Source organism: Bufo gargarizans, chromosome 8, assembly GCF_014858855.1.
Source record: "Bufo gargarizans isolate SCDJY-AF-19 chromosome 8, ASM1485885v1, whole genome shotgun sequence".
Classification (NCBI taxonomy): Eukaryota; Metazoa; Chordata; class Amphibia; order Anura; family Bufonidae; genus Bufo; species Bufo gargarizans.
This window is the reverse complement of record NC_058087.1, coordinates 85,941,674-85,955,560: the sequence shown is the minus strand read 5'-3', so window position 1 is coordinate 85,955,560 and position 13,887 is coordinate 85,941,674. Positions and strand designations below refer to the sequence as shown.

At 43.9% G+C, this 13,887-nt stretch overlaps 2 protein-coding genes across 3 annotated transcripts in view; one reads left to right on the top strand and one right to left on the bottom strand.

The window, feature by feature from the left end:
- FASTKD2 (FAST kinase domains 2) overlaps nt 1-12,056 on the bottom strand; it is an 80,629-nt gene extending 68,573 nt beyond the window's left edge. The window contains exons 1-2 of one of the 2 annotated variants that reach the window (XM_044303938.1): nt 11,895-12,056; nt 4,861-5,079 (exon numbers count right to left, since the gene is read on the bottom strand). The gene's annotated coding sequence lies outside the window, so the exon portion shown is untranslated. The remainder of the gene's footprint in view (nt 1-4,860; nt 5,080-11,894) is intronic. The other variant, XM_044303937.1, reaches the window with a different exon arrangement.
- A 56-nt stretch (nt 12,057-12,112) lies between these two features.
- Nucleotides 12,113-13,887, top strand: part of MDH1B (malate dehydrogenase 1B) — a 61,869-nt gene continuing 60,094 nt past the window's right edge. Inside the window, exon 1 of the mRNA XM_044304430.1 lies at nt 12,113-12,261. Within this exon, the coding sequence (XP_044160365.1) occupies nt 12,240-12,261 (22 nt within the window). The 5' untranslated portion in view covers nt 12,113-12,239. The remainder of the gene's footprint in view (nt 12,262-13,887) is intronic.

The window sequence follows — 13,887 nt, the reverse complement described above, 5'->3', positions numbered from 1 at the left end:
TCTTGGTCTTCCTTTCCTGGGGTGGTCCGCATGTGAGACAGTTTCTTTGTAGCACTTGATGGTTTTTGTGACTGCACTTGGGGACAGTTTTCCCAATTTTTCAGACTGACTGACCTTCATTTCTTAAAGTAATGATGGCCACTCGTTTTTCTTTACTTAGCTGCTTTTTTTTTACCATAATACAAATTCTAACAGTCTATTCAGTAGGACTATCAGCTGTGTAGCCACCTGACTTCTCCACAACACAACTGATGGTCCCAACCCCATTTATAAGGCAAGAAATCCGACTTATTAAACCTGACAGGACACACCTATGAAGTGAAAACCATTTCAGGTGACTACCTCTTGAAGCTCATCAAGAGAATGCCAAGAGTGTGCAAAGCAGTAACCAAAGCAAAAGGTGGCTACTTTGAAGAACTTAGAATATGACATATTTTCAGTTGTTTCACACTTTTTTGTTATGTATATAATTCCACATGTGTTAATTCATAGTTTTTATGCCTTCAGTGTGAATCTACAATTTTCATAGTCATGAAAATAAAGAAAACTCTTTGAATGAGAAGGTGTGTCCAAACTTTTGGTCTGTACTGTATATTATGATATATAAAATATTGGTATAAATTATTGGCCTGAAAGATCAGATTATTGGTATCAGCTCTAAAAAAATAAATAAAAAAAAATAAATCAATATCGGTCGATCCCTAGAGCATTACAAGCTGTCAAGAGAAAAGACTAGGCCGACACTGATTTCTAGGGACTTGTTCTGTCGCTGAATACGCTCTCAGCTTTAGCCATTATAGCGGGGCCCTTGTCGTTGCGGTTCTGACACCCCGCTGATCAGCTGTTCTGGAGTAGCTCTGGTGCTGCCAGTAGGTCTCAGAACTGCACAGCTCCAGCTACTGTGTAGTGGATAGAGAGGGTTACTGCAGCGCTGCTCCCACAGAAGGGAAAGGGAGCAGCGCTGCAGTAACCTGCTCTGTCCACTACACAAAGGACAAAGACCTATAGTTCCACTGTCTGAGCTTTTTTAGAACAGCTGATTGGCGGGGGTGTGGTGTATCATATATTAATATACAACAACCCTTCAATAAGCAGGCCTGAAAAGGCCTTAACACCTTAACCCATAAAGCCATAGATTTTTACAGCATAATGCGCAGGGAATTCTATGGATCAGGCTGCTGTGATGAGCCCACGCCATACATGACTACTGCCCACCCGGTCACAATGACCAGAATTGGCAATGATGCCAAAACTGGTCATTTTACCCCTCAGATGCCGTGTTCAACAGCCACTGCAGCATTTGTGAGGTTAGAGAGAGGATGCCACTCCCTCTGCTTTCCTATCAGAGCCCTCGCAGTGAAACCGCAGGGCTCCAATTCGTTACCATCACAGTCTGTGCCCTGTTGGAGGTTCCCAGGCCTGCCATGGTAAGCTGCACAAGGCCCCGCTCAGCAGGCAAAGCAGCAGAATCACATTTACCATAATAGATCTCTACTATGGTGAATGAGACAAGGGATCCCAGGTTGTAGCCCCTTTGGGGGGGGGGGGGGGGGGTAAAAGTTATTAAGTAAAAAAATATATAATAATAATTAAAAGTTCATTTCTCAAATTTACATATAAAATATATATAAACAATAATAAATAAAAAAATCAATATCAGGTATTGCCATGTACAAAAATGTCTGTACATGGGCAAACATGGCTCCTGCTTTCAAACAGCAGAGACCCGCAGCTAATTACGGCGACCGGCAATAATGCCAATCGCGGTCATTAAAGCCTTTAGATGCTGTGATCAAGTGAGATCACCCATCAAAGGTTGAAAAACCAGGCTTCTTACTGGCATCCTCTTCGGCCAATGAGGCGATCGGACGTTGTGAGCAAGGAGGAGATTCCTGGATACAGGCGGTGCTGGGCTCCTTCACAAGGGGGCTTGGCTGGGCTCCAGAACGGTTAGTACAGCCCCTTGGGCTCCTTACCAGGCTGATTTACATATATATAATTTTTTTACACTCAATAGAACCACACAGACATATGGGACAGGTATATTGCGGACATGCTAGCGGAGATCTAGCCGTGCATGTCCGCATCTCTATAGGGTAAAACGAGGTGACAGAATACCTTTAGGGAGATAGCCTTATTTCACCTTAAGGACCAGGCCATTTTTTGCAAATCTGACCAGTGTCACTTTAAGTGGTGATAACTTTAAAACACTTTGACTTATCCAGGCCATTCTGAGATTATTTTTTCATCACATATTGTACTTCATGACACTGGTAAAATTAAGTCAAAAAAATTCATTTTTATTTATAAAAAAAAATACCAAATATACCAAAAATTTGTAAAAAATTGCAAATTTCCAAGTTTCAATTTCTTTTTTTCTATAATACATAGTAATACCTACAAAAATAGTTATTACTTTACATTCTCCATATGTCTACTTCATGTTTGGATCAATTTGGGAATGATATTTTATTTTTGGGGGATGTTAGAAGGCTTAGAAGTTTAGAAGCAAATCTTGAAATTTTTCAGACCTTTTCAAAAACCCACTTTTTAGGGACCAGTTCAGGTCTGAAGTCACTTTGTGAGGCTTACATAATATATTAGAAACCACCCAAAAATGACCCCATTCTAGAAACTACACCCCTCAAGGTATTCAAAATGATTTTACAAACGTTGTTAACTCTTTAGGTGTTCCACAAGAGTTAATGGCAAATGGTGATAACATTTCAGAATTTAGATTTTTGGGCAAATTTTAATCATTTTTTTTCCAATAACAAAGCAAGGGTTAACAGCCAAATAAAATGCTATATTTATTGCCCCGATTCTGTAGTTTGCAGAAACACCCCATATGTGGCCGTAAACTACTGTAAGGAGCGCCATATGGTTTTTGGAAGGCAGATTTTTAGATGCCATGTCCCATTTAAAGCCCCCTGATGCACCCTTACAGTAGAAACTCCCAAAAAGTGACCCTATTTTGGAAACTAGGGGATAAGGTGCCAGATTTATTGGTACTATTTTTGGGGGGCATATGCCTTTTTGATCACTCGTAAGGTGAAAAAAATTGCTTTTTGGCACTGTTTTTATTTTTTACGGCGTTCACCTGAGGGGTTAGGTCATGTGATATTTTTATCGAGCATGTTGTTACGGACGCGCCAATACCCAATATGTACACTGTATTTGTATTTATTTTTTCACTTTAACACAATAAAGGCATATTTGAAATAAAAAAATTGATGTTTTAGTGTCTCTGTGTTCTGAGAGCTATATTTTTTTAATTTTTTGAGCGATTTTCTTATGTAGGGTCTAATTTTTTGCGGGGTGAGGTGACTGTTTTATTGGTACCATTTTGTGGGACATACGCCTTTTTGATCGCTCGGTGTTGCACTTTTTGTGGTGTAAGGTGACAAAAATGGCTTTTTTATTTTTTATGGTGTTTATCGTACGGGGTCGATCATGTGATATATTTATAAAGACTGTCGTTACGGACGCGGTGATACCTAATATGTGTATTTTTTTTTTCCTTTTTCCTTTTTTATAGTTAAAGGCAATTTATTTTTTGAAATTACATTTTTACTTTTATTATTTTCACTTTTTTTTATCAAGTCCCACTTGGATCTTGAAGATCCAGTGGGGCTGATGGCTGTACTATACTTTTCAATGCTTTTGCATTGCAAAGCACAATACTATCAAATGTCCTGTAGATGGCAACACTGGGCGCTTTTGCAAAGCGCCGGTTGCCATGGCAACCATCGGGTGCTGCCATCACAGCACGGCAGCCCCGATGGTTGACACTCGCTGCTGATGTCGGCGGCTCAGGAATGGAGCAACCGACATCAAATAAAGCAGGGGAACTGCTTAGGGGGGCAGGAGGCACATTTTGGGGTCTAATGCATGCATGGGGGGACCGCATGAGGGCTACAATACATGGATGGGGGGGGGGGGATCGCATCGGAGGCAGGGCTCACAGGAGGGGTGGGGGGGGTTGGAGGCGCACAGGAAGGGGGCAAAGATCGGGGGCTTCATTACACATTGCCTGATTTCAGGCTCTGATCTGCAGAGTGCAGATCAGAGCCTCAAACCAGCATGTTAACACTGCTGCGATCCGATTGGTTAGTCTGCACAGACTAACCAATCAGATCGATTGCCGGCAAGCGACCACTCTGATTGGTCCCTTGCCAGCATTACTAGACTGTATGCTGTCCCTGAGCAGCAGGGCAGGGGAAGAAGCATTAATCCAAATTAAATAACTGCCCGACGTCTATACACGTGGTAGCTGCACAGGGTATGTGCAGCTATCATGTATATAGACGGCTTGCGGTCAGGAAGGGGTTTATCAATGCCGCATATACTTTTAAATGCAACCAGCTCCTTCTACTAGTGACAGGACAAAAGTGCTATTTATCATCAATCTTCTGGCAGATGAAGCTCTTGCATGGGCCTCCCCTTATGTGGAAAAGAACTGTGCCCTCCTCAATGATTTAGATAACGTTATCACTGCTATGAAACAAGTTTTTGATTACCCTAATCGTTGTGCCACAGCTGAGACCAAAAATCATAATCTTCGACAAGGACGTCGCTCAATTGCTGAATACACAGCGGAATTTCGTCGTTGGGTAGCTGACACCACATGGAATCTAGCAGCCCAAAGGAGTCAATTTTGACGAGGATTATCAGAGCTAGTAAAGGATGAACTTGCCAGAGTTGAGGCCCCAATAATTTGGAGGATTTTATTCAACTGTGCATCCGAATTGATCAGGGACTTACTGAACGTAGAAAAGAGAAACTGCGGATATTTGGAAACAAACCTGCCTACTCCTTCAGTCGCTCAGCATTGAACACAGCAAAAGACTGAATCCTTACCAGAACCTATGCAGATTGATGTCATCCGAAAACCTGTTAGTGAGGAGGAGAAAAAGAGGCGCTGTCCAGAAAATCTGTGCCTCTGTTGTGGGGGCTCAGGACATTATGCCATTAACTGTCCCAACAGGTTTCAAAAGGTCTATAGCCTGCACTAGTGCCAGGGCAGATAGCAATCTTGAACTTTCTGACTACCATATCCAGTTATGCAGACCACCTCATCTGTAAACCAAGACAAAAACAAAATGCATTCATCATCTTCTCATTTTGTAATTCCGATACAGGTCATAATTGGGAACCATAAAATGCAATGCTCTGCCATGTTAGATTCTGGGGCAGGGGGCAATTTCATGGACTTGCAATTTGCGCTTGATAATAACATTGCGCGTAGAACAAAATCCGTGCCAATTGATATAGAAACTGTTGATGGATCACCTTTATCATCTGGACAATTGAACTTGGAATCTGTATTGAACCTGATCATCATGAAACTACAGGGAGTGCAGAATTATTAGGCAAATTAGTATTTTGACCACATCATCCTCTTTATGCATGTTGTCTTACTCCAAGCTGTATAGGCTCGAAAGCCTACTACCAATTAAGCATATTAGGTGATGTGCATCTCTGTAATGAGAAGGGGTGTGGTCTAATGACATCAACACCCTATATCAGGTGTGCATAATTATTAGGCAACTTCCTTTCCTTTGGCAAAATGGGTCAAAAGAAGGACTTGACAGGCTCAGAAAAGTCAAAAATAGTGAGATATCTTGCAGAGGGATGCAGCACTCTTAAAATTGCAAAGCTTCTGAAGCGTGATCATCGAACAATCAAGCGTTTCATTCAAAATAGTCAACAGGGTCGCAAGAAGCGTGTGGAAAAACCAAGGCGCAAAATAACTGCCCATGAACTGAGAAAAGTCAAGCGTGCAGCTGCCAAGATGCCACTTGCCACCAGTTTGGCCATATTTCAGAGCTGCAGCATCACTGGAGTGCCCAAAAGCACAAGGTGTGCAATACTCAGAGACATGGCCAAGGTAAGAAAGGCTGAAAGACGACCACCACTGAACAAGACACACAAGCTGAAACGTCAAGACTGGGCCAAGAAATATCTCAAGACTGATTTTTCTAAGGTTTTATGGACTGATGAAATGAGAGTGAGTCTTGATGGGCCAGATGGATGGGCCCGTGGCTGGATTAGTAAAGGGCAGAGAGCTCCAGTCTGACTCAGACGCCAGCAAGGTGGAGGTGGAGTACTGGTTTGGGCTGGTATCATCAAAGATGAGCTTGTGGGGCCTTTTCGGGCAGTTTCTGGAATACACCTTCTTTAAGCAGTGGTACAAGAAGAAGTCTGCATCCTTCAAGAAAAACATGATTTTCATGCAGGACAATGCTCCATCACACGCGTCCAAGTACTCCACAGCGTGGCTGGCAAGAAAGGGCATAAAAGAAGAAAATCTAATGACATGGCCTCCTTGTTCACCTGATCTGAACCCCATTGAGAACCTGTGGTCCATCATCAAATGTGAGATTTACAAGGAGGGAAAACAGTACACCTCTCTGAACAGTGTCTGGGAGGCTGTGGTTGCTGCCGCATGCAATGTTGATGGTGAACAGATCAAAACACTGACAGAATCCATGGATGGCAGGCTTTTGAGTGTCCTTGCAAAGAAAGGTGGCTATACTGGTCACTGATTTGTTTTTGAATGTCAGAAATGTATATTTGTGAATGTTGAGATGTTATATTGGTTTCACTGGTAAAAATAAATAATTGAAATGGGTATATATTTGTTTTTTGTTAAGTTGCCTAATAATTATGTACAGTAATAGTCACCTGCACACACAGATATCCCCCTAAAATAGTTAAAACTAAAAATAAACTAAAAACTACTTCCAAAAATATTCAGCTTTGATATTAATGAGTTTTTTGGGTTCATTGAGAACATGGTTGTTGTTCAATAATAAAATGAATGCTCAAAAATACAACTTGCCTAATAATTCGGCACTCCCTGTATAAGTTTTCATTTGATTTCTTCTCCCAAGTTTCTGATTATTTTAGGAATTCCGTGGTTTGCTATCCATAATCCTTCTATCAACTGGGAATCAAGGACGGTTACATTTCCTTCTGAATATTGCAAGGACAATTGTCATATAAGTTTATCCATCCAAAAACAAAATTTAAAAAGTTTCCGAAATTCCTCATTAGTTATGACAAATTGCCACCTCAGTATCAACAGTTTAGGCTACTTTCACACTAGCGTTCGGGCGGATCCGTTCTGAACGGATCCGCTCATAATAATGCAGACGGAGGCTCCGTTCAGAACGGATCCGTCTGCATTATTTTTAGCATAGAACAGCTAAGTGTGAAAATAGCCTAGTACGGATCCGTCCATACTTTCAATGTAAAGTCAATGGGGGACGGATCCGCTTGAAGATTGAGCCACATTGTGGCATCTTCAAACGGATCCGTCCCCATTGACTTACATTGAAAGTCTGGACGGATCCGCACGGATCCGCACGGCCAGGCGGACACCCGAACGCTGCAAGCAGCGTTCAGCTGTCCGCCTGTCCGTGCGGAGGCGAGCGGAGCGGAGGCTGAACGCCGCCAGACTGATGCAGTCTGAGCGGATCCGCCTCCATTCAGACTGCATCAGGGCTGGACGGCTGCGTTCGGGTCCGCTCGTGAGCTCCTTCAAACGGAGCTCACGAGCGGACCAGCGAACGCTAGTGTGAAAGCAGCCTTAATGAGGTCTACAGAAAAAAAAGCTGATCAACTACCTCCTCATCGTCCCTACGATTGTCCCATTGAGTTGCTTCCTGGAGCTACTATTCATTTTGGTAGAATTTACAATCTCTCTGAACCACAATTAAAAGTGCTCAGAGAATACTTAGATGAAAATTTAAAGAAAGGCTTCATTCGACCTTCTTCATCCCCAAGTAGGGCACCTTTGTTCTTTGTAGAAAAAAAAAAAAAAAGAAAGACTCAACCTTGAGACCATGCATTGACTACAGAGAACTAAATAAGATAACTATTAAAAATTGTTATGCTCTTCCCCTAATTCCCGAGTTGCTGGAAAGACTCCGGTCTGCTAATATTTTTTACAAAACTTGATTTAAGAGGGGCCTATAATCTCATACGCACTTGTCCAGGGGATGAGTGGAAGACCGCCTTATGAACTAGATACGGACATTTTGAATATCTGGTTATGCCATTCGGCCTCGCTAATGCTCCTGCAACATTTTAACATTTTGTTAATGATGTGTTTCGAGACTTCTTAGACCAATTTGTTGTTGTGTACCTTGATGACATTCTTATATTTTCAGACACCTTGGAGGAACATCTCAGACATTTTCAGTTAGTCTTGGAACATCTACTGGAAAATAATCTTTATATCAAACCGGAAAAATGCAAATTTGAACAAACAAAAATCCAATTTCTTGGATATATCATCTCCCCAGAAGGTCTGAGTATGGCTCTAGTAAAATCAAAGCTGTAATAGATTGGCCCACTCCAAGAAATCTTAAAGATGTTCATCGATTTATAGGGTTTGCAAATTTCTACAGGAGATTCATAAAAGACTTTTCTAAAATCATCTTACCAATCACTTTACTCACAAAGAAAAAACAAGCATTTTCATGGTCTCCAGAGGCACAAGTTGCTTTTGACCAGCTAAAAACTCTCTTTACTTCTGCGCCCATACTGGTCCAATGAAATCCTGAATTTCCTTTTGTGGTTGAAGTAGATGCCTCAGACTCTGCTGTGGGAGCGGTCCTGTCTCAACGAGTTGGAGACAAGATGCAATTCCATCCACGTGCTTTTCTTTCTCATACCATGTCATCGGCAGAAATAAATTATGAAATAGGAAACAAAGAACTCTGAATGGAGACATATTTTGGAAGGAGCTAATCACCCAGTGACTATCCTTACTGACCACAAAAATGTTGCGTTCATCCGTACAACTAAGAGACTGTCTGCAAGACAAGCAAGATGGGCCTTGTTTTTCTCTAGATTTAATTTAATCATTTCTTAACGGCCAGGTTCAAGAAATGGCAAGGGTGATGCCTTGTCCAGGAATCTTGCTGAACCACAGGAGGGGTCTAAAACAGAGTCTACTATTTTATCTTCCAAACATTTTATGGGAATACTGGACTCTAAAGAACTTTTAACCATGTTCAGAGAGGGATACCAGAATGACTCTTTCCTCAACCACCCTTACAAAGTCCTCAAATTGGTTCAAGATTCTAAAATTGCAAGGCATCTTGGAGTCATGAAAACTTACGACATACTACTTCATTCATTTTGGTGGTCTAATTGTAAGAACGATGTTAGAAAATAAGTTTCTTCCTGTTTAACATGTGCACGAAACAAGACACCGCGATCTCCTCCTCTAGGTCTTCTCCAACCACTTCCAGTTCCATCCAGACCTTGGGGATCAATTTCCATGGCTTTTATTGTGGACCTTCCTCCTTCTAAAAAAATGACAATCATCCTTGTTGTTGTGGACCAACTCACAAAGATGCCCCCTTTCATTCCAATTAGAGGAATTCCTACTACAGAACAAACTGCAGAATAAATGATTAAGAGATATTTAGGTTGGATGGAATTCCTGACAATGTAGTTTCAGATAGAGGTGTTCAATTCTCATCAAGATTTTGGAAGAACTTCTGTACAGCCTTAGGAGTTACAGTGAATTTGTCTTCTGCTCATCCTCAGTCCAAAGGCCAGACGGAAGGAAAAAACCAAACTTTTGAGCAATTCCTCCGCTGTTTTATTTCCTACCTCCAAGGCGATTGGGTAAACTATTTGCCAACAGCAGGATTTGCCTACAACAACTCCAAACATAGTGCTACATCTTAAAGTCCATTTTTTGCAAACTTTGGCTTACATCCAGTATTTATTCCTAACCTCCCTCTTTGTACACCTATTCCTGCCGTTACTCACAGACTAACAAAATTGCAAGAAACCCAAAAGAAACTAATGGAGATGCTACAAGAAGCCCAAGAAGACTATAAGAAAGCTCCTAATAAACATTGCAAAGTTCCTCCCACCTTTAAAGTTGGTGATAAGGTTTGGCTATCTACTAGAAATCTGAAAACACATGTTCTTCATCTCTAAAATTGGGTCAAAAATTCATAGGACCTTTCCAGATTTCTGAACAAGGTAATCAAGTTGCTTTTTGTCTCAAACTTCCTAACAACTTGAAAATACAGTGACTTCGCAGTGACTGACAGCACTTATACCCGAACAGCCGTCTGTCAGTCACTGCAAAGCGGCAGGGAAGGGGGCGTGGTTACCTTGCCTTGAAGCAAGTAGGCCGCTGCCCGCTTGACTTCAAGAGTGACTTGAAAATAGCGCGCTCAGGGGATAAAAGAAGGTTTTTTCCTGCTTTTACCGCATCTGACTGCAGGAAGAAAATCATCATTAGAAACACACTGCCGGCTACTTGAAGGTACTGCCGGCGGTTTGGGGTGGTTTTTGCCGCTGACAGGTTTCCTTTAAGCCCAGCCTTGCACTTCCTGGGAAGAAGAAGACTGCGGTCCTTCTCCTGTGGCCAGCCGTGCACCCTGCCAGGAAAGGTAAACATTACAGGGTGAGGGGGATATGGCACAGAGGACTGATGGCAGTGGGGGGACATGATGGCACAGAGGACTGATGGCAGTGGGGGGACATGATGGCACAGAGGACTGATGGCAGTGGGGGGACATGATGGCACAGAGGACTGATGGCAGTGGGGGGACATGATGGCACAGAGGACTGATGGCAGTGGGGGGACATGATGGCACAGAGGACTGATGGCAGTGGGGGGACATGATGGCACAGAGGACTGATGGCAGCGGGGGACATGATGGCACAGAAGACTGATGGCAGCGGGGGACATGATGGCACAGAGGACTGATGGCAGCGGGGGACATGATGGCACAGAGGACTGATGGCAGCGGGGGACATGATGGCACAGAGGACTGATGGCAGCGGGGGACATGATGGCACAGAGGACTGATGGCAGCGGGGGACATGATGGCACAGAGGACTGATGGCAGCGGGGGACATGATGGCACAGAGGACTGATGGCAGCGGGGGACTGATGAGTAAAAAGGAAAGTGTTCTTTTGTGTTTTTTTTTCTTATTAGAGTACTCGATTAATCGTTGAATTAATAGAATACTTGATTACTAAAATAATCGATAGCTGCAGCCCGATCAACATTTATTTATTTTTAGGGGCATTAAAAGTATTTTGTGGAATGTATTCACGGCGATCACTGTGTGGTATAAATAACATCACTTTATCATGTGGTCACTACAATCATAATGACACTTCAATATCCTTTCCTCCTGCAGTCTGTGGCTTCCCAGCTGCCCCCCTACTCCTGCAGAATGAAGGGGGGGGACGGCTGCTTCAGCTGCTCATATGTTTGGATATCGCTGGTAGGAATCGGGATGCGGTGAATGAAAGTGAAAGTAAAGCAGGTTTTACCCACGTTTATTCCTGACTCCATATAACAGTTATATGTCCTGCTTATGTTGTGCCAGGAATGCCAGGCGCTTGTCTCTAGCTGCTACCAATCAGGAGATATGAGCAGCACAAGCAGAGGGGCTGTCTGGGCGATAGGGATATCCTCAGGACAGGTCAGCAATATCTGATTGTCCGACTCCTAGTAGACAGATCAGCAGTCGCCCACCAACTATGGCTGCGGTGTTTAAAGCCCCAACATCTGCCGTACATGTATGCTGGATGCCGACAAGGGGTTAAAAGCAGCGCCTATCTCCTATCCGCTGGCTGGCTGGTAAGCGCCCCATCCCCAGCTCCAGCACAGGGAGGGCGGTAATGAGGAGGACGGTGGCCCAGGCTCAGTCTGTCACCTTTATAAGCGGGCTGTGGGGGCACACACTACCAGGAATGGCAGCCTCTGTCTGACAGGACTACAAGGTGCCTTCCTGTGTGCCCCTAGAGCGGCAGCACCAGCTCCGGCAGCCGCTGTGTGTGAATGCCGCCCCGGTACCGCAGTCTGAGCTCTGTGAAGAACTTCTCCCCCTGCACTCACCTTCAGTCGACTCACCGCTGACAGATCATGCCTGCTTCCAGGACAGCGCCATTGTGTGACGTCACGTCAGGCCGGCCCCCCCACTACGGGGTCTCACAGCAGCCAAAAGTACAACCTGGCGTTTTTTTGTTGCTTTTTTCTGAAGAGTGTCAGATATACAAACAGCAGTGTGATGCTGCATTAACCGGCCCGTTTTCTGTGAGAATCCTAAACAGTTTTGTGGTATTTCTACTGAGGAGCGGGTGACGCGGGCGCAGGCGGGTGACGCCCCCAGGAGGGCACGCTCTCTGTTTAGCGTTGCCTGGCAACAGAGTCGGGTTGTCCTGTGCGCACAAGGCGGCTGTCATGGCAAAGTTCGTCCTTGCTGGTAAAGGCTTAGGCGTTTGCTGATGGGTATATTTGTTGGTATTGCCTGGGCGCTGACCATTTGGCTTAGTGTATAGTAACAACACTTCTATGTGTAAGGGGTTAAAGTTGACCTGGACCTGCGTCTTAGCAGCACGTCTATGTCTGCAGCGCTGTCTGAACAGTGCTGTATACGTAAAGCATGGCGCAGGTCGGTGCGACTTTGAAGTTACAAGTACTGAAGTCTTCCTAAGACTGAAGATAGATGGTAGTTGGTCTCTGTATACCTGTGTGTGTATATATATATATATGTACTACATAGACCAAAAACATGACGCCTACACCCAGATAGCAAGTAATTGTGCTGCAATTTTAAAAATGACTTGCTAAGCTATTGCAGACTTGCCAAGCTTCACAAGTATGTTGCAAATATGCAGCAAGTCTGCTTTGCAAGTCTCTAGATTAACTTGCTTTTGCAAACTTGCTGCAAGTTCTCGTTAAGTTATTATGCTCTTGCTAGAGACCTGCCAAGCAAATTTGCTGCAAGTTGAAAAAGTGTCAACTAGAATTTGTGCTGCAAGTGCTCTGCAAGTGTACAACATGCCAGAGAATGTGTGCAGCAAGTTAACAAGACTTACAATTTAACACTGCCGCAAGTTTGTGGCAAGTTATCCTTGCTATCTGGGCAGGAGCTTTTATCACATCTAATTTTCTGACATCTAATTCTAAGTCCTTAAAGGGTTTTTCCAGGATTTTAATATTGATGACCTGAGATCGGCGGGGGTGCAGGGTTGAAGTTGGATGAAGAGAAGGCCTGGCTCCTGTGCAAGCGCAGCCTTCCCTTCATTGCTCGCCATCGGTGTAATTACAAGCCGTCCCATTCACTTCTATGGGACGGATCCTTCCTATTCAAGTGTATAGGAACAAGTCTTCCAATAGAAGTGAATGGGACGGCTTGTAATTACACCGGCTCACCACGGCGGTGTCGATGGCGAGCAGGTAAACGGTGAAGGGAAGGCAGCGCTTGCACAGGATCCTGGCCTTCTCTTCAACCAGCTGATCGCCGGTGGTGCCGGGTGTCAGACCCCTGCTGATCTGATATTGATGACCTATCCTGAGGGGTGGGGCAATTCTGAAACCCCTCTTTATTGGGGCTTATAGATGTGAACATAGTACGTTATATCATGTGTGTAGTTATTATTGCTTGTAGTTATTAGAATGTACCTGGGGGGGCGCTATTCTGTGGCATTGGGTTCTTACCTCCCAATCGTCCTGTTTGCAGCATAGGGCTTGGGCAATGTGCCCCAATGTGGGTGTTTTGGAGAGAGTTAGTGGGCATTCACGTGAATGGGGAGGTACATTGGAGGTGACATATTACATCTGGTTACAGGAAGCATCTGTGGTCATATGTGACCTCCATGATGTAAAGTGACCGCGTTACTCATAGAAACCAATCATGTGGCAGCTTGTATTATAAGACCCTATAAACACCGGTGCTGTAGGTGGCACACAGTATTCATACACGAGACCAGAGCCGTAGCTAGGCTTTCCTTCACCCTGTATGTAAAGATCCTGGCCCGGGCACAGTGGCTTGTTAGTGCCCCCCCCCCCCCCCACCTAGGATACCCTGCTACTATAATGTCCAGTC